Here is a 19,870-nt window from a genome sequence, read left to right as displayed (position 1 = left end):
TAGGGAGTTCGTCCTTCCTTTCCCGCTTGCCCAGCCTCCCGGATCCCTGCGGCGTCCCTGGCACCATTCATGGGGGGAGAGAGGTTGAGAGTGGCACCTGGGAGTTCCCGTGCCACCTCCTCCCAGCTGGCAGCTCTGCAGACACCTCCACCCCTCAGCGTCACACTCGTGTTGGAGGCAGGGAGGAGAGTTAGGGGGATCCAGAGATTCAGCCTGCCCAGACTTCTGTTCTTTGCCCAGCTACCATACCTAACCACCCCACACAGAAAAAGGAATACGTTGACTCAAAGCAACACAATCATCTGCATTTTATTTGCATCTCATTTGGAAGTTGTTAATTTCCCACTCTGCTCCTTCCACTCCAGGTTTCTTCTCTCTCATCTACAATTGAATTCCCCAGATGCCCAGAAAAAAAAATACTAGTTGGTTTTTGCCAAAACAGATTCGGCCTTCTCAGCAGGCCTGCTCTGTGGTCTCAAACCAAAAACCAAACCCAGTGCAGTCGAGTGGATTCCAACTCATAGCGACCCTATAGGACATTGTAGACCTGTCCCATAGTTTCCAAGGAACGCCTGGCAGATTCAAACTGTCAACCCTTTGGTTAGCAGCCATAGCACTTAAGCACTACACCACCAGGGTTTCTCTGTGGTCTCAGGGGGAGCCTTTATCCAGTGTAACACACCAACAGCTGGGGTCCTAGTAAGACCACACCTTGACTGCAGGAAAGATTGTCTCTTTTCATCTGGCAAATTGATTCTGGGGAGGGGGGAGTATAAGGTGAGAAGTATAACAGGCAGAGGTGGGAAAGGCTGGTCCATGGATGCTGGAACAGAGCCCAGGAGTTGGAGCCTAGCCTCTGCCCTGGTGGGTTCTCTCCAGGTCCTCAGAGGCGGGAGAGGGCCCCTCCAGCCACCACTATTGTCTCTCCAGTGATGTAGCTGGCATCTTCAGAGCACAGAAAAGACACAATGCCTGCACACTCCTCTGGTTTGCCTATCCTGGGAAATAGAGGAAACAAAGGAGTAAAAATCAGACAGCTCAGGCCCTCGGACCCCAGCCCACAGGGAATGACATTTCCTTAATCAAGAATTATCAGTTGTAGAAATGGCAAATGTTTTGTTACCTGTATACCTATATATTGTCACCTGTAGGTTCTGTTACCCATACACCCAATATACTTACCACAATGGACAACAATGAGAATTACTAGATGATTTTTCAGGACCAGTGGACAGGCTTCTCGTCCATCACATAGGATTACCATGAGGGTAAACCAAAAACCAAACCCATTGCCGTCAAGTTGATTTCTACTCATAGTGACCCTAGGACCGAGAAGAACTGCCACATAGAGTTTCCAAGGAGCGCCTGGTGGATTCCAACTGCCGACCTATTGGTTAGCAGCTGTAGCTCTTAACCACTATGCCACCAGGGTTTCTACCATGAGCATAAGCTGTTATAATTTAGTGTCAGCATAAATACTGTACTCTGCAAAAACCATTATGCATTATATTCAAATACTATAGAGATGCTGTTTTTTAGAGAACACAGTACACAAAAACTCAAAGTTATAAAAGGTAAAACAGGGAACAGTTATTTCATATCAAAAGAATTTGTTTTACATGTGTGCATACTGCTCAAGTGTCAGGTGGTCTGTGCGACCGTAAATGGCGTGTTTAAAAAATGATTCCATTTGTACAGGTTCAATTTACAGGAACTTTTTCAGGAATTTACTTTTGTCCTTTAAAGTCAGGTTCATTTTGTGAGAATGTACTAACTCTCATTGTTTGTAAGAGTGATTGCAGTTTAGGGAATACTTTTAACCTAACTGCTATAGAATGCTCTAGAGGTAGCTAGAGCAAGGAACTCAAACCTAGCAGTGCTTCCCTATCCTAGCTGCACACTACAGTTATCTGGGAAGCTTAACAGCAACAACAAAAAAGATGCCCAGGTCCTACCTTGGACCGATTACAAAGAATCCCTGGGAGAGGGGCTTGAGCATCTTTGTTTCGAAAAGTGGCCTGGGTGATTCTAATGTGCACCCAGGATTGAAAAGCATGGGGCTAAATCATTCACTGGGACTCAAGGATGGCCATACCCTGAGTTAGGAATGAGTCGTGAGCTAGTGCTGTAGCTCATGCCTGACATTAGAATGGCTTTAGCGGGAACTGAGGGAGTCTAGTGAAGGCTCCGTAGTTCAGGGGTTAGAGCACTGGTCTTGTAAACCATGGGTCATGAGTTAGAGTCTCACTGGAGCCTTAGCTCCTTACTTTGGAAACCCTGGTGGTGTAGTGGTTAAGTGCTATGGCTGCTAACCAAATGGTCGGCAGTTCAAATCCACCATGCGCCCCTTAGAAGCTCTATGCAGTTCTCCTCTGTCCTATAGGGTCATTATGAGTTGGAATTGACTCGATGGCAATGGGTTTGGGATGTCTGGTGATCTGTAAAAAGTTAGGCATTGTTGGCATTTGTCCTTGAACGGGACAAGATGGAGATGAGAGTGGAACAAGTGAATGCCCAGAAGCTAAATGGAAGAGGCGAGCTTAGAGGAAAGGGAGCCAGATGAAGGATCCTGTACAGTTTGGCCAGCCCACTGGGGAAGACGGTAGTTTTCTTAGGCAAAGGGAGTTCTTTTTATTTAGATTGTAGAATCAGGAACCTGAGCTTTGGAAGTATGACTGTTTTTATTCAAGAGGAACTAAAAAAGTGTGGTTTTGCTTTTGGTCTAGGAGCTGTGTCCCTGGTGGCTACCAATGCCCAGAGGTGGAGACAAACACCCAGGTGGAGAAAGGAGTCAGGGCCTCTCCCAGAGCTCTGTGTTTGGTTTTTGCAATGGAAGCTGACTCCTTACACACTCCACTGCAATGACACAGTGTTAATGAACTTGTAAAGCCTGTGTGTTTGTGGCAGGGGAGAGCATGCCTGCATCTGTGGGACTGAGGGGCAGCGAGCTGTGGGCTATGTCAGGGACGAAACCCTTCTACCTTTATCCCTCCGAACCCTCCCCTGTGACAAGCCTTACCTTTTTATACACAGGCTTTCTTTTATGCTTTCTTCTTTTGCCTTGTCCATCCACAACTGCAGGAAGAAGGGAGAAGTTACGTGACATCTTTTTATGTGAAAGATGAGGAAACTGAGAGACGGAGGCGGAAAGAGACTGCCTATTCTTACACTAAGAGTAAGAATGAGGAGACTCCTTCTTTCACTTAGGTCCCAGTCTCTCCCATCACCCTTTTCTGTTTCAGTCTTCTCAGTAAAGCATTTTGCTGGGTCTCTGAAGAGTAAAGTCTCCCCAGTTCTCACCACTTAAGGAGATAAGAGCCTGAATTCCTCAGTCTCCATTTATACCTCAAGAAAGGAGTGTGTGGATGTGTATGGGGGTCTGGTCTGAGGATGGTGGCTGGCATGTGGAGGGGAGATGGAAAATCCTAGGGAGGTGGGATAAAAGTGGTTGGGAGCTCAGAAGCCAGGCAGATCCAGGTAGATGGATACCCTTCAGGGATCACCCTTTCCTCACCACATGGCTGAATTTGGTCTTGATGACTCCAGGTGCCAGGCAGTTCACCCTAATGTTCCTTGCAGCCAGCTCTGTGGCCAGGTTCTTGGTGAGGCCCACCAAGGCTGTTTTACTAACATTGTAAGGACCCAGGCCCTGAAGAAAGGAGAGAATGGGTTAGTCTCTTCCCTTAGTTTCCAGTTCTTATCATTAGACATAAAGGGCAGCAATCAACAGGACATCTCCTATAAGGGAGGGTCATAATTAACTGTCTGGTGATTAAATGTTCCCTAGGGTAGGTTTGTGCATGCAAAGGACCTATTTTTGTGGGGAAGAACTTGGTGGTGTGACTCCAAAAGGGGTCACAAACTTCTTAGGGTGACTGGAGAGGTGGGAAGGTGTGGGATGGAGGAAGGGATGATGGTAGCAGAGAAAGGGGTTCTTACAGGGAGCGGGTTGTAGGCTGCTACGGAGGCCACAATCACTACTGAGCCACCTCTGGAAAAAGAAGAAAGCTGATACTTTTCCCAGTGTAGACCAACGCCCTCAGCCCCGTGTGGGGTTCCACTGTACCCAGGCTCCCTCTTATTCTTTGTACCCTCGTTTCTCCATCTCTGGCACCACTGCCTTTGTCATCAGCGCTGTGGCCTTCACATTAATGTCCAGAATCTGAAACCGAGAGAAGCGGAGGCAGCATATGAGAAAAATGAGTTGGAAGAGGCAGGGTGATGAGGAGTTACAGTAGTGTTCTTAGGATCTGTTTGTTAGATCTCAGGGGTGATCCATCCGGACCTCACAAGTGAAGAAACCTAGGCTCACGGAGAAGTGCCTTTTACCAGCTTATTCAGCTTGGTAATGACACATAAGGCTTGGGTGAGAAAGAAAGGGGCCTGGTTTATCTGGTTTCTTAACCAGCCAAGTATGATTTAGCCCAGAATGGACTTAACCTCTTAGTGCTGTCTAGGTTTTGAGCTGGGTTTTCTGTGTTTCTTTCAACTAGGGAGAGGCTGAATCTGGGTCTGCCTCTGGACCTTTCCTAAAGTAGGCTGCATATCTCAGAGAAATGGGTCTGACCTTGGGCACCTGGGGCCATTCCAGCACTTCTCTGGCCTCTGAGAACAGGCCTTGAGATGTTCTTTGCCCTCCAGGACAGATGGCCTGGCTGGGCATTTACTAGAAAGTGGGATCACGAGGAGACATTTTGGGGGAAGCTGGGCCATATGCTATAATAAAAATCCTCACGTCCATAATTTGAAGCAAATGTATGACACTTGTTTACGTTGTTCTAGACACTGCTAGGATATTCTCACTCTCCCTATGGCAACTTCTTATTTAGAAAAACTTCAGTTTTACAGAAAAAGTTGAAATAGAAGTACAATGACTATCCAGATACCCTTCACCTAGATTCACCAGTTGCTCACATTTTGCTTATTTGCCCTATCTATCTGTCTATTTATACTTTTTTCTGAACCAGTGAAGGTAAGATCTTGTAATGTTCTATCCCTATTCGTTAGCATATATGTCCTAAGAAAAAAGGCATTCTCTTACACAACCACAATCCACTATCATACCCAAGACATTTAACATTGATAATAATAATTTTATGTAATAACATTTCCCAAAATGTCTTTCTTTTTAAATCCCGAGTTCAATCATAAATCAACCATTGCATTTAGATTTGCTATTCTGTGATATTTTAAAACACTACAAAGAAAAATTACTTGGTTTAAAACTAATTTTCATATGGTCTCTATCCAGGCTGTTCATGAAAGATGGTTCTCTGCTTTAAAGGATACCAGAATCAAGAAGTGGCTCACTGAAGACCATTTTGGCACTCTGGTGTTTATGCCTGTGAAACACTGAGAAACTATAATATTCTAGTATCCTTAAACTTCAGTGTTGGGAAATTATTGACGACATCGGAATAAATGCAAATCCATGGGCGGTCATAAAAAATGTAACATTCCCAAATCATGTGGGAATATTAACCTTACTAAAAAAAGACAAATATTTTAATTAAGGCTTTATAATTAAAGAATGTAGGCATGTGAAGTATATTATAAATATAATGTAGATTATACATGTTCAAATAAAACCAATATCCTAGCACTTAAATTTAGAGATCTGGGTCTCAGACTTTTTTTGACACTGCAGTTAAGAAGAAAAAAGTACAGGTCTTTTTCAAAGGTAAAAAGTTATATAAAGTGGTAACTTACTGGTATTTCACTCAGTTAGCAGCTATTAAAGTTTCCCAACTAATGAAAAATCATTCTTTTTTGGCAGCTGAAACGGGGATGGTAGGTGTGTCCAAGACTATTAGTTATTGGCATATTAGCTGCCATGTATCTGCTGGAAATAAACCAGGAAGAGCAGCGTGGACAAGCACGTTGGGAGGAAGGGGAGGGAAGTAAAAGAAAGCTAGCAAGCAGCAAATGGAAAAAGACCAAATGGGGAGGAGCAGAGATACAAGGGAAGGAAGGGCAGGGGTAGGACCACCCCCCATTGCCCTCTTCCAGGTGTGCTCCAGGTGTGTAACAAATAGTGATGATTCCTCACATTGACATTGTACTTGACAAACACATTTTAAAAGCAGACTGAGTTGGCGTTGCATGCTTTCTGAGGCCGTCCCCTGCTGCTTTAATCCCCTCTCACCTTGTCCCATATCTCCTCAGTGACATCCATTAGGTTTCCAAAGAAAGGGCTGACAGCAGCATTGGCGACCAGGATGTCAACACCCCCATGAAGCCTCACAGCCTGGAGAGGAGTAAACCCTCAATCAGAGAGGCAGGTAAGTCAGAGAGAGCCACTTACCAATGTTAAGAATTCCTTCTTAGGGACAGCTGTCAAAATGACATACATCTCTTCTTGAAAAATTTTCTCCCCAAAGCTACCCTAAACTCTGCTGCTTAACATTTAAAGTTGTCTTGTTTCTTTTGCAGTCTTTTTTTTTTTTTTTTCTACCCTCACTTCTTCTAAGGCTTTTTCTGACCCTTTGCTCTTTATACTTTCCTTTGGAAAGCTCCTTCATTCTCACGACTTCAAGTCTCACTTCAAAGTATTTTTTTTTTCTATTTTAAAAAATTGTGGTAAATACATAGGTAACAGGACATTCGCCATTTCCACAATCTTCACATGTACAGTTCAGTGACATCAAATATGTTCATCCTGTCATTCACCCAACACCATTAACTGTTCCTGAACTTTTCCTTCACGCTTAACAGAAACTCAGTGTGCCCGAAGGGTTGTGTCTTCCTCTTTCCCTGCCTCCTGCCTGCCCCTGGTAACCACTAATAAACTTTGATCTCTATACAATTGCTTATTTAAAATGTCTTTTCTTTGTTGTGCCCCACAAGGTTTTCTTTTTTTTAGTTTTATCTATTTTGTTGCTGTTGAGTATATACACAGCAAAACATATAGTAATTCAAGTTTCTACATGTACAGTTTAGTGACATAGATTACATTCTTTGAGTTGTGCAACCATTCTCACTCTCCTTTTCTGAGTTGTTCCTCCCCATTAGCATAAATTCACTGCCCCCTAAGGTTCCCATCTAATCTTTCAAGTTGTTGTTGTCAATTTGATCCCATATAGATAATTCTTAAAGAGCTTAATGACCAAGGCAGACACTTTTTTTTGCTAGTTAAGCTAAATTACTGTTCGGTTTTAAGATGACTTTAGGGGATATTTTTGGTTTAAGTTTTAAAGGCTATCTCAGGCAAGTAATTTCAGGGTTTCTGCATTCTCCATGGCTCCAGAAAGTCTGGAGTCCATAAGAATTTGGAATTCTGTTCTGCGTTTCCCCCTTTCGATCAGGATTCTTCGATAGAATCTTTGATCAAAACGTTCAGTAATGGTAGCCGGGCACCAGGCAGTTCTTCTGGTCTCATGGCAAAGGAGGCAGTTGTTCATGGAGGCAATTAGTCACATGTTCCATATCCTCCTTCTATTCCTGCCGGGTCCTTCCTCCTTTGTTACTTCAGACTAATACAGACCAAATGTTGTGCCTTGGATGGCCACTTGCAAGCTTTTAAGCCCCCAGGCACTATACAATGAACTAGGAGGTAGAACAGAAGCACTGAACATGTTATCAGGCCAGTTAACTGGAATGTCCCAGGAAACCATGACCCTAAACCTCCAAACCAAGAAACCAAATTCCATGAGATTTTTTGTAGTACATCGGCAGTCTCAGCAGCTACTCTTTTTTTTTTTTCACTGTTGTAAATATATCACACAAAACTTTTGCCAATTCAGCTTTTTACAGGTGTACAATTGATGAGAGCAATTAAAATAATCGGCTGTGCAACCCTACCCTTAACCATTGTGATATTTCTATCACTGTTACCGGTCCATTCCCTTTCCTTCCCGCCCCTAGTAACCACTAATAAACTTCATTCTCTATACATTTGTTTTTTCTTGTCTTTTTATATAAGTGAGGTCATACAATAGTTGTCCTTCTGTGATTGACTTATTCCACTCTGTTAATGTCTTCTAGCTGAAAATGTATTTTTAATCCCCCCTCCCTCTTTTCACACTGAGTCTCGGCCTTGTTTCTCCAAGTGTTTACTGTCCAATTCTTCTTGAATAAGTTGACATTACATCAAAATCAACCTGTCCACACTTACCTTAATGGAGAAATCAGTTTAAATAGATTCATAGGAAGTTACCATGGGAGAGGCCTTTCAGATCATCTAGCCCAATGTTCTCACACTGTAGGCAATGAAACTGAGGTACAAGGAAGTTAATGTCTCAAAGTCACATAGCTCGTAAGGGCCAGCTAGGAGCAGGAGTCCTGCTCATTTGGTTGTTGGGAAAGGGAAGTGATTTACTCAGGGGACAAAGCTAGTTAGTGGGGCAGAACTGAGGTGAGGGCCTCAAATGCCTACTTTCTAGTTCCGAGCTTTTTCCATCACAGCAAACTGTACCCCTTTGTTTAGAACTGTGCCATGTTTTGGTTTAACAAAGTTTCAAAATGACGTTGTGGGAAAAGGGTGTGTGCTGTTTGTGACAGAAAGTAGGCTGTACAACAGGAGAACTGTCCTGGCATTGGTAATCCATAGGAGCCCTCTGTAGGGGAGTTGGAGTCACTGGGAAGCTGGCTGCCCCGGTGAACCAGGATGGGGAAGACACCAGCCTGGGTTTAAAGCACTCCCACACTCAGTTACGATGTCATTTCCTCATTCCCTTTTTCTTTTGGCCTGAAAGTATAGAAGATGCAAGGCAGAAATGAGATTTAAACTGGGAAAGCGAAGAAAAGGAATATCTCACCTCCTTAAAAAAAAAAAAAAATTTTTTTTTTTTTTTTCACCTCCTTAGTAAGTTGTAAATGGGTGGTGATAGCAAGTGCTTGCCGGAGTAATGGCCAAACAGACTTTGCCAACAAGAGTTTTCACTACAAAGCCACCCTGAAACCAGACTTTGCATTTGCCCAGAACTGGCAATTTTGATGCCTTGGGCAAGTAGCACTAAATGGGCCCTCAATCAACTTTGTACTTCCCGATCTGGCACACAGAGGGGTGTTATTAACAACGTGCACCATCTGCTAGCTTCCCATTTTAACTAATTATTCTTGCTAACTAGGTGCTAAGCTCAGTTGTTTCCACACTGCCGAAGGAATGCCTGAACCACCAACATGTAAATTTAAACAACATTTAAAATCATATAATCTTTTAAAATCAAAGGTAGCCCTTTTTTGCCCTGTCTAGATTTTAGTGTCCTGGGACCAAGCTCCAGTCACCTGCCTTGGCTCTGTGTAAGCCTTGCCTAGGGACTTTTGACTAGGAAAGATGTAGATGATGCTAGGAAGTGGGGTGTGCTGTGCTCTATGTGTGTGTGTTTGGAGGTGGACTGCACCAGAATCATCTAGAGAGGTTTACACTTCTGTGCATCCTGTCCCCTGCCCCTTCTACGCCTATCGGCATGGAGAGGGGGAGAAGGCTGGGTTTTGACGGAATGGAGACAGGGAACCATAGACGATTAATGAGAAAGGCACCTGTTACCTCCAGGTGTCTTCTGAGTCTTGCTCTAAGTTGTGTGATCACTTTACTACAGTAATTAGGAGTTGTTTTGATGTTGTTCTTGCTAGATGCTGTGGAGTCGGTTCTGATTCACAGCGACCCTATGTACAAGAGAATGAAACACTACCCGGTCCTGCACCATCCACATGATCGTTGTTATGGTTGATTCCATTGTTGGCAGCCACTGTCTCAGTCCATCTTGTTGAGGGTCTCCCTCTTTTTCACTGACCTTCTAGTTTACCAAGCATGATGTCCTCCCGATAACATGTCCAAAGTATGTGAGACGCAGTCTCACCATCCTTGCTTCTAAGGAGCATTCTGACTGTACTTCGTCCAAGACAGACCTGTTCGTTCTTTTGGAAGTCCACGGTATATTCAACATTCTTTGCCAACACCATAACTCAAAGGCATCAATTCTTCTTCTGTCTTCCTTATTCATTGTCCAGCTTTTGCATGCATATGAGGTGATGGAAAACACCATGGCTTGGGTCAGAAGTGCCTTAGTCCTTAGAGTGACATCTTTGCTTTCTAACACTTTAACAAGGTCTTTTACAGAGGATTGGCTCAATGCAATGTGTTGTTCGATTTCTTGACTGCTGCTTCCATGGGTGTTGATTGTGGATCCAAGTAAAATGAAATCCTTGACTTCAATCTTTTCTCCGTTTTTCATGATGTTGCTTACTGGTCCAGTTGTGAAGATTTTTTTTTTTTTTTTTTTATGTTGAGGCATAATCCATACTGAAGGCTGTGGTCTTTGATTTTCATCAGTAAGTGCTTCAAGTCCACTTCACTTTCAGCAAGTAAGATTGTGTCATCTGCATAATACAGGTTGTTAATGGATTAACAATCCTGATGCCCCGTTCTTCTTTCTAGAGTCCAGCTTCTTGGATTATTTGCTCAGCATACAGATTGAATAAGTACGGTGAAAGAATACAACCCTGTTTTGATAGTTGTAGTTTTTTTAGAGAAGTATCACGGGTGGTACAAATGACTAACTGCTCAACTACTAACCTAAAGGTTGGTGGTTTGAACTCACCAGGTGGTACCGTGGAAGAAAGAAAGGTCTAGTGACTTGCTTCTGTAAAAATGACAGCCAAGAAAACCATACGGGGCAGTTCTACTCTGTAACACATGGGGCTGCCATGAGTCATCATCTAGTCTATGGCAGTGGGTTTGGCTTTGGTTTCATCATCAAGCTGTGAAATGGCTGATCTGGTTTCTGCTTACCACGCCCTTGAGAAGCTTTGTGGTAGAGATTAGGACGCCACCAGGTAGTAACCACCCTTAAGGCAGCAGCTTTCCTTATCATAGTTGTACAGAGGGGTGTTCAATAGAGGGGTGTTCTGCCAGCAATAGGCAGAACACATCTCAAACTGATGACAAGCATCCTCTCAGTCTCCATCCTGACACTGGTCATATAAACTATATGAGAGTCATTTTGGAATCATTCTTTCTATTTCCTATTTCTTGATAACAGATTAGAGAAATCTTGGTTGATTCCTACTTTGAGGCACATGAGTTCTGGTCCCACCACCACTGCTCTAGTCCTGTACTATAGCATCAGCTTCAAACATCCTTGGCTTAGTCTCCTCTACTCCAATATGCCCTTCCTACCAGTTAACCAGCTGCCATCGAGCCAATTCTGACTCATGGAGGCCCCATGTATGTTAGAGTAGAACTGTGCTCCATAGGGTTTTCAGTGGCTGATTTTTGGGAACGAGATCACTAGGTCTTTCTTGTGAGGTGTTTCTGGGTGGACTCAAACCTCCAATCTTTCGGTTAGCAGCTGAGTATGTTAACTGTTTATACCACCCACGGACTCCATCCTTCCTACCAGTGCCAAATTATTCTTCCTTAATAATCACTTTCATCTTGTTCAAAATCTCACATGTCTTCATTATTTCCTACAAGAAGGCGTAAACTCTTCTGGGAGGCTCTGGAGGCCCCTTTCCCTTATCCTTCTGACCCAGCCATTTCCCACCAGCACTCCTGAGCCTGTGCTCTCTACTGAGGACTGACACTGCTCCCTCTTTCCTTCATTCCCTCCTTGGCTGTCTGCTCATTTGGCAGGGTCATCTGGAACCCTATCCCCCCTCCAATACCACCCACTCCTCAAGATCTAACTCAAGTCCCCTCTCTGGTCCAGGGCTGCAGGAAAGCTTAAGTGGACCTGGTGGGGCCCCACCAGAGGCTGTTTATTCCCACCAGGGTTTTGATACTAAGTTGCCACATGCATTTCATTGGCTAGTCCCTAATTGGCCCCACCTCCCAAATGGCTCCCTCACCCTGGGGATCAAGGTCTCAATCTCAGGCTGTATCTGGCAGTCTATGCTACCCAAGGTGCTTTTCTTGGATTCGCACCTGGTCCTTTCCAATGCACATTTGAGTATTTTTTAAACAGTTCCTTAAAAATGGAATAACCTTATACCATCTACCACACCAGTCTCTGCTTGCTCTAAACTGTTGTGTAAGGTCTTCCTCTTTTAAGAAGATTACCCAAATTATTTCTGCCAACCTTTCAGTCTGTTAGTACAATCTCATATTTCCCATTCTTGGGTGGATTCCCACTTCCAATGTGGGGAATAAAGTGTGTGCCCTGAGACTGGAGGGAAAAGGGCCTCCTTTGCTAGAAGTTCATGTTTTCTTGTGCAAATGAAGGCTGGTGTCAAGCACCAATTGAGACTAAGGTCCAAGTGGGCACCTAAGACCAGACCCTACGCTAATAAGGAAATGCCTGGTAGTCTGCAGGCAGCTGAAAAAGGAAGGGCGTAGGTGTAGGCTCAATCACATCTCTTTCTTTACTGGCTGTGGGACCATGGGAAGTTACTCCACGTAATGAACCAGTGTACAGAGAAATAGTCCCTGGCTGAAACATAATGGGGTGCCTCCTGTAGGTTCCTGGGGACTTTACTTTGTAATATGGAGAATTGGGAATTGTTTATTAGTTCATGGGTAGGAACATCTATTTTGCAATTGCATTTACTCTTCTCATCTGCCCAATTTGACTGGAAACTACTGGAGGGGAAGGCCACCTGTTTTTGTGTGTGCCCTAAGGGATGATATGGGGCTGAAGCATTAGAATGGTTTTGATTCTCTGGAATAGGACGATTCTGAGACTTCAGGATATGGACATAACAAAAAAGCACACTATTAAAATGTGCTGGCAGACCTGTGTGGAGATGCAGAATCCACTGTTACTTTTTAGTTAACAGTGCTGGGTTGGATGACACCAATATTTTAGAGAAAAGCAGGGAAGGAGGCTTAGACTGGCTTCCCTCTGTCACCTCCTGGCTCTGTGCCCATATCCCTGACGCTTACTGTGGCCACCAGCCGCTCGCGGTCCTCGGCCTTCCCCACGTGGCACACGGTGCCCGACACACTCAGCCCTTCCCTCTGCAGCTCCGCCACTGCCCGGTCCACATTCTGCTGCTTCCGGCTGCTGATGACCACGTGGGCGCCCTCCTGGGCCAGACGCCGGGTGATGGCAAAACCAATCCTGGGGCGGAGAGGGGCAACAACTGTCAAGGACACTACAGGTGACAAGGTTGAGGCTCTGGAGTCAGAGTGCCCCGAGTCCGAATTCTAGCTCACTCTCTGTGTGACCTCCATGCGTCTCTGTTTACTTGGGTTATTGGCATTACCATTATCTAGCCATTACCACGCAGAGGACATACTTAGCCCATTTTCGGCACTTCTTTACTTATTTTTATTATGGTCTTGGCCCTCAGCCTAGGTTCCCAGGAATTGACATCATCTCCCACAGGCCTCAGGTCTCATGGTGCCAACATTTTGAGCTGGACTATTAACCTAAAGGTCAGCTATTCGAACCCACCCAGTAGCATTGAAGAAGAAAGCCCTGGCAATCTGCTTCTGTAAAGATTACAACTAAGGAAACCATATGGAGTTCTACTCTGTAGCCCATGGAGTAGCCATACTTTGGAATCAACTTGATGGCAATGAGTTTTTTTTTTTTTTTTTGGTTTCTACAGGCTTCACCAAGGGTAACAGGCCCCATACTCTGTACAGACTGAGGAGAGAGAAATGAGCTGAGGGTATATAGCAGCAGCCAGTTCTGTGATTTGAGAGTCTTATACAAAAGAGCTTCTGTTCCCAAATATCTCCCTTACTAGTCTCCATCATTCTCAAAATTGTATCCTTAGTTACATTTTTGGGTGCACATGCAACAGCAGGTCTCTGGTTTAAAAAAAAAAAAAAAGTAAATATTTCCCTGGGAATAAAGGTTAAACACATTTACAATGGCCAGCCATTAGCATTTTTCATACACTTGTATTTCAGATTTTCAAAGAGCTGGCATCTAGCACGAAGGAGCCCTCGTGGCACAGTGGTTAAAGCGCTGGACTGCTAAAAGGTCGGCAGTCCAGCAGCTCTGGGGGAAAAAGATGTGGCAGTTGGCTTTCCTAGAGATTTAAGGCCTTGGAAACCCTATGGTGTAGCTATGAGTTGGAATCAAGGCAGTAGGTTTGGTTTTTGTTTTGGACATCTAGCAAAGTCATGTGGGAATGAGAATCAAGTGTAGGGGATGAGAAAAAGGCTGGGCAGGGGAGGCAAAAATGTACGGATCTAAATGAAAATCTGGACCATGGATCCTGTGCTGCCTCTGGGTAAGAAGGGGTTGTCTGGGAGACTTGTAGGGGAGTCATATGGGGGTGCCTGAAACATTTTCATAGTTAATGGAGGCAGTGAAACAGGATTTTTGAAATCTGGGCTCTCTTGGATTTCTGGTTTCTGGTCTTCCTGACTCTAGGTGGGGCCGGTGGGCTGGGGCAGCCCAGAGTGCTAGAGGAACGAACTGAAGGGGCAGCATGGAGTAAGAGTCGTGCCAGAGGCAGCAAGGACACATGGACAGACAGTGGAGACGCCTAGGGCCAGGGGATTGGCTTGGGTGAGGGGCCTCAGGGCCAGTACGGGTTCCTTTCTTCTGTCCTTGCGTGTGAGAGATTAAGGGCAGAGGCCACCGGGAGGCAAGGGGGCAAGGACTTAGTCCCAGTTTCCGGGCAGCAGGGGCCTGAGAGACTCCGGCCCAGTCACTCACCCATCGGTGGAGGCCGTTACCAGGGCCACCTTATTCGTGAGCGGTTGCTGGGGAGCCATCCCGGAGCTGGCCAGTCGCAGCGACACCCTCCACGCTCGGGCACAGAAGCCCCCAAACAGCCCCGCCGTCTGCATGGCGCCGACTAACCGCGCATGATTGTGCGCACAATAGGGGAAGTGACTGCGGAGCAGGGCGAGGGGCAGGGCGTAGGGCGGGCCGCCTTCTTGGCTCCCCACCGCCCCTGGCTGATCACTTTGTCCCGCTCTAAGGTGGCCCTTGGCGCAGGGAGCCTGCTGTGGCCGCGGGCGCCCCCTGAAGGCGCATTGCCGGTACGCCCGGCAGCCCTCTTCCCTCCGCCGACTTGGCCTTCCCTGGCCAGGTGTAGGAATGTGCTCCTCACAGGCCGAGTTACGGTAGGGCCTGCACTCCTGGAGACTCGGTAGATAGACCTCCCCGCCCTCCAGATCTGCTTCTACATTTGCTTGGCTGCGTCCTTTTGGGGTGGGGGTGGGAGGCAGAAGAGGGGCTTTGAGTTGGTCGGTTTTACTTTCCAGAAACTTAAGACGAACTTTCTTCTCTAAGAAATTCTGGGCCTGTGTGTGATAACCCACAGGAGGGCACATGTTCAGAGATCGCCCATGGAATCGTCTCCACAGATTCCACCACGTGAGGATCCCAGGTGAGGGTGGAAAAGGCACCGCTCTTCCTCTGACTCTAGGTCTCCTCCATCCTCCAAGGCCCTGGAGAGCTGACTGTGGTCTCCATGGTAACCAGCAGCCAGGGATAAAAATTCTGACTCTAGCCCTTCAGTTTCTCTAGAACCTGCCTCAGGAAGCTGTCTGTGCTGGACAGGAGCTCTTTATACTCTCCACCCCAAGAAGAATACTTCCCCCATTTTACAGGAAGGAAGGTGGTTGCAAGAAGTCTAGAGATCCCCAGCCAGTGGTGGAATACAGAGAACCCAGGAGCACTCAGGCTCACTGCAATCACTGTGTCCCCAGGCCTTGGCCTCTGTCCTAGTTCAATAAATATTTTTTGAATGTAAAATCACTTCATAAACTGTAAACTACCAAACACACAGTAATTTTTGCCACCTTATAGTAATTATTATTGCTGCTACAGGCCAGGCTCTTCATCTGTAAACTGAGGATGCTGGAGTAGATGATGAATAAAGTCTTTGCCAGCTATAAATTCTGTGTCCAAGACTTCAGCCTTTATTTCTACCAAGAGGGCTGAAATGATCTCCCTCCTAGGTTTCTGGGAGAATTAATACGTCTGGATGGCTTATGGTACACTACAGAAAGGCCTCAATAGACCCAAGTGTCAGCGTCTGAATTGGTTTAACCAACCAAAACCAAACCCATTTTTGTAGAGTAGGTTCTGACTCATAGTGACCCAGTAGAACACAGTAGAATTGCCCCATGGGGTTTCCAAGGCTGTAATCTTTACAGAAGCAGACTGCCACATCTTTCTCCCGAAGAGTGGCTGAGATTTGAATTGCCGACCTTCCATTAGCAGCTGAACACTTAACCACTGTGCCAACAGGGCTCCTTTGGTTTAACCCAGTGGCCTCCAGATGCCTGACTGAGAAGCAGTGCTGGTTCATGGCAAAATTTCACTAGCTCGAGGCAAAATGAAAAGAATCAAGACAATATCATGAGTTTCACAAAGCTAAAAAAAAAACCCCACCATTTAATTTAAAGGATTAAAAAATTTTTTTATTCTGAGATACGCTCTTGATACATTTTGCGTGTGTGTGTGCGCGTGTGGGTTAGTCTTTTCTTTAAGAAAAGATGATGAAAGTAGATGGATAGGTTTAGAAATGTGTTCTTAGTTGGTGAAAAATCACAAGTTTGGCAATCCTGTGTTAGTCCTTACAATTTGAGGGAAGAGAATTCTGGTCCATGAAATCTAGTTCTGGGGATCACTGTTTAATAGAATTCATACTTGCTAAAGATTCATTTAGTATATGTGTAGGTCAGCTGAGCAGCTAAAGAAGGATTTCAGCATTCAAAAGGGAGATTGTGGATAGCAAGTTATCTAACAGACATGCCCTGGATTTATACTGTATTCCTCAACCAAGAAGGTGCAACCATGGCCCCTGTTTCATCCTTGGTACTCAGCACGTCCTGATGAGATAAGAGAGCTTAAGCCTAAATTTCCCAGTGTCCGGGGAAAACGGACTCTCTGGTGCCCCTCAGTCTGAGCCTCATGAATTATTGACACCATAGGCTGGATAGCATTACACTCCTCTTCCTCCTTCACTGTTCATAGCTAATGCACTGTGGGAACCCTTCCCAGTGCTTTCCACCTGTTTGTGGAGAGGGGGAGAGTGTGCAAGGAGGACTGTAACAGGGTTTTTCAAGGCTTGACTCAAAAGGCAGACCTTCAGGGCATATTGGATCTCTCTCCGCTTCTCCACAGAGATTGAGATGAGGGCTAGGGAGACCATAATCCAAAGACCAAAAGTTTCTTGGAAATGCAGATTTTTGCCTGGAAGCTTGGAGAATATCACATGGCTCCTTGGCGTACTGGTGTCTTAGTGATCTAGTGCTGCTATAATAGAAATACGAGTGGGTGGCTTTAATAAACAGAAGTTTATTTTCTCACAATTTAGGAGGCTAGATGTCCAAATTCAGGATGCTGGCTGTAGGGGAAGGCTTTCTTTCTTTATTGGCTCTGGAGGAAAGTCCTTGTCTCTTTGAGCTTCTGCTCCTGGGTGGTCTTCATGTGGATTGGCATCAGTCATCCCCTCTGCTTGCTAGCTTTCTTGTTTAATCTCCTTCTATCTCAAAAGAGATTGACTCAAGACACACCCTACACTTACCCTCCCTCAGTAACATAACAAAGACAACCCTTTCCCAAATGAGATGATAACCACAGGCACGGAGGTTAGGATTTACAACACATGTTTATGGGAGACACAATTTAACCCATAATCATGCGTAACCAGTTAGTCAGGTACTGTCACATGGATTCTGACTCATGGTGGTCTTATGTGTGTCAGAACTCTGCTCCTTTCTTCCAAGGCACTTTTGGGTGGACTGGAACCTCCAACCTTTCAGTTAACATCTGAGTGCATTAATTATATTGCCCAGTGACTCCATTGTATGGGTAGAGTCGATATTTGGCCTCTGGCACCATTTCTTTTGGGAGAGCAGAAAAGAGTAGAGGGACGCAGGAAGTGTGAGTCTTTTGCTCCTACTCCCCAACAAGCTGTTCCTTGGAGAAGGGGGTAGGGAATCATAGGGGGAAATACGTATGTATGTAGGAGTGTCTCTTTGAGATGGGAACTTCAGTAGGTAATGGGAGCATTCTTGTACTGAAGTGGCACCATCTGCCTATCTTGAGAGGAAATGCCTCGAGGATCGAGGACTACATTCTCATCTTCTTAAGGGCTGACTGCAGTTCAGAAGGGGAGTCACCTGGGATGGAGTTTAAGTCTTGCCATTTGCAAAAACCATCCCAGTTTGATCATTGACTCATATGCCATAGACACAAGTCAGGCAATGTGAGAGAGAGGGCTGGTGTGGGGTGAGGCAACTGCCAAACAGAGAAGCTGGTAATAAAATGATGACAGTAACTAATTTATTGAGCATGTACTTACTAAGTGCTGATAATCATTGGGTGCTTTTTGTAAGCTTTATTGAATATGTCTTATCTGGTAAGGAAGGCATTTTTGTTCCCATATGTGAAATTAAAATGAGTCATGACACCCTGACCTGCTGTCAGGATTGTATTGTATAGCTCCATTTCATTTCTCCAGCACTGTTGGGGAATGACAGTTTTCATGGAAATTACTTTTCTCTGAATGGGAATTTTACTTAAAGCACCAATCATTAAACTATCTATCATTTATAAAAATAACACATGCTTATGATTTAAAAAAGGGACAGAAAGTTATAAAGTGAAAAGTAAAAAGTAATTTTGTCCAGTGCTTCTACTTGCTCCCCACATAGCCCCATTAATGGGTTCTTGTGCGACCTTACAGATGTTTCCTTTGCATTTACACGCATTTTTCCCTTAAAAAAACTTTTTTTTTACATGAATGGACTCACATTATACATACTGTTCTTCAAATTTCTCTTCTTTTCCTTCCTTCGTTCCTTCATTTCGTCCTTCATCTGTTCCTTCCCTCCTCCTGCCTTTCTTCCTTAAAATACATTCTTGGAGAATGTACAGAGTAGCACATAACAGATCCACTTTATTCTCTCTCCTTTTTAAATAAAAACCAAAACACGTTGCAATTGAGTCGATTCTGACTCATAGCAACTCTATAGGACAGGTTAGAACTGCCCCATAGAGTTTCCAAGGAGCGGCTGGTGGATTTGAACTAGTGACCTTTTGGTTAGCAGTGAGCTTTTAACTACTGCGCCACCAGGGCAGTATTCCATTGTGTTGATATTCCATAATTTATTTAGCCAGTTTCCTACTGATGGACATTTAAGTAGCTTCCAGTGTTGTTATTTCAAACAATGCTACAGTGAATTACCTTGGATTTATATTTTCCTGTGTTTGGTACAGATACATTTGGTTTGGTACAGATACAAATTGATGGCTATGGTTGAATTACCTTTAAAAAGATTTAAGCATTTTTTGATGGATTTATTTTTCTAAAATGAATTTACCTGCTGTTTGACCCTCTTAAGCGTAGTACGTAGAATGATTTGAACTCTGGGTGATGGCTTAAGCTCAGTGACAAATGGCAACACACCCTGGGCCTCTGTGGCTGGGAGCCGGTAGGAATTCAGTGGGTCCCTATGAACTGCAGGATGCAGACCCAAGGTGTCCTCGATTCCCCCATGTTTGTCAAGGAGAAGGCTGGCCCAGCATTGTCAGGTTTTAGGATTTTTAAACAGAAGATAGAAATCTGGATTTTAATATGAAAGGTTTGATTTTGAAGTGTTGGCAACTAACTTAAAAAAGCAGTGAATGGGTCTGTAGGAGCCAGAGGCTGTTAGTGTCTCTGCCTATTTAAATGCAATGGATTATTAATTCTGTGAGCTATTGCTCTATTTAGAGGTTCATAACTCTATTGTATAGCTTATTCAATTTTTGGTGAGATTTTCATTTTTTTTCCTCTGATTGCTTTGGATTTAGGCAGCTGGCTGTGAGCACTGTTCAGAAATCATTCATCTGGTCTTCACATCATCTGGGTTCTTTTCAGGAGCTCTGTATAGCAGCAGGCAAAATGTTCTTATAAGACAGGCCCTGGCCTCTCTTTTCCCTCATCACGCCCGGGATTGCCTTCTTCTGCTATATTTGGGATGGGGTGAGGTTGGGGAGATTGTCTAGGGCAGTTCCCAAGTCTG

The 19,870-nt window shown here is 44.7% G+C and overlaps 1 protein-coding gene and 1 long non-coding RNA gene across 2 annotated transcripts; one reads left to right on the top strand and one right to left on the bottom strand.

The window, feature by feature from the left end:
* Positions 1-284: 284 nt before the first annotated feature.
* Positions 285-14,824, bottom strand: LOC126083815 (dehydrogenase/reductase SDR family member 4-like). Its single transcript, XM_049897794.1, has 8 exons — positions 14,559-14,824; positions 12,824-13,001; positions 6,146-6,247; positions 4,092-4,162; positions 3,940-3,991; positions 3,515-3,649; positions 3,020-3,075; positions 285-998 (listed from the first exon to the last, which is right to left on the bottom strand). Exons 1-8 carry the CDS (start codon positions 14,690-14,692, stop codon positions 884-886), a joined length of 843 nt encoding a protein of 280 aa, XP_049753751.1. The 5' UTR covers positions 14,693-14,824; the 3' UTR covers positions 285-883.
* On the top strand, positions 4,158-18,179 carry LOC126083817 (uncharacterized). The gene is made up of 3 exons (XR_007518877.1): positions 4,158-5,373; positions 6,084-14,408; positions 15,141-18,179. It is a non-coding gene; the product is annotated as an uncharacterized LOC126083817 (long non-coding RNA).
* Positions 18,180-19,870: the final 1,691 nt, after the last annotated feature.

The sequence above is a fragment of the Elephas maximus genome, chromosome 10 (genome assembly GCF_024166365.1).
Source record: "Elephas maximus indicus isolate mEleMax1 chromosome 10, mEleMax1 primary haplotype, whole genome shotgun sequence".
NCBI classification, from domain to species: Eukaryota; Metazoa; Chordata; class Mammalia; order Proboscidea; family Elephantidae; genus Elephas; species Elephas maximus.
Note: the sequence above shows the minus strand (reverse complement) of the source record. Positions and strands in the feature narration are given on the sequence as shown.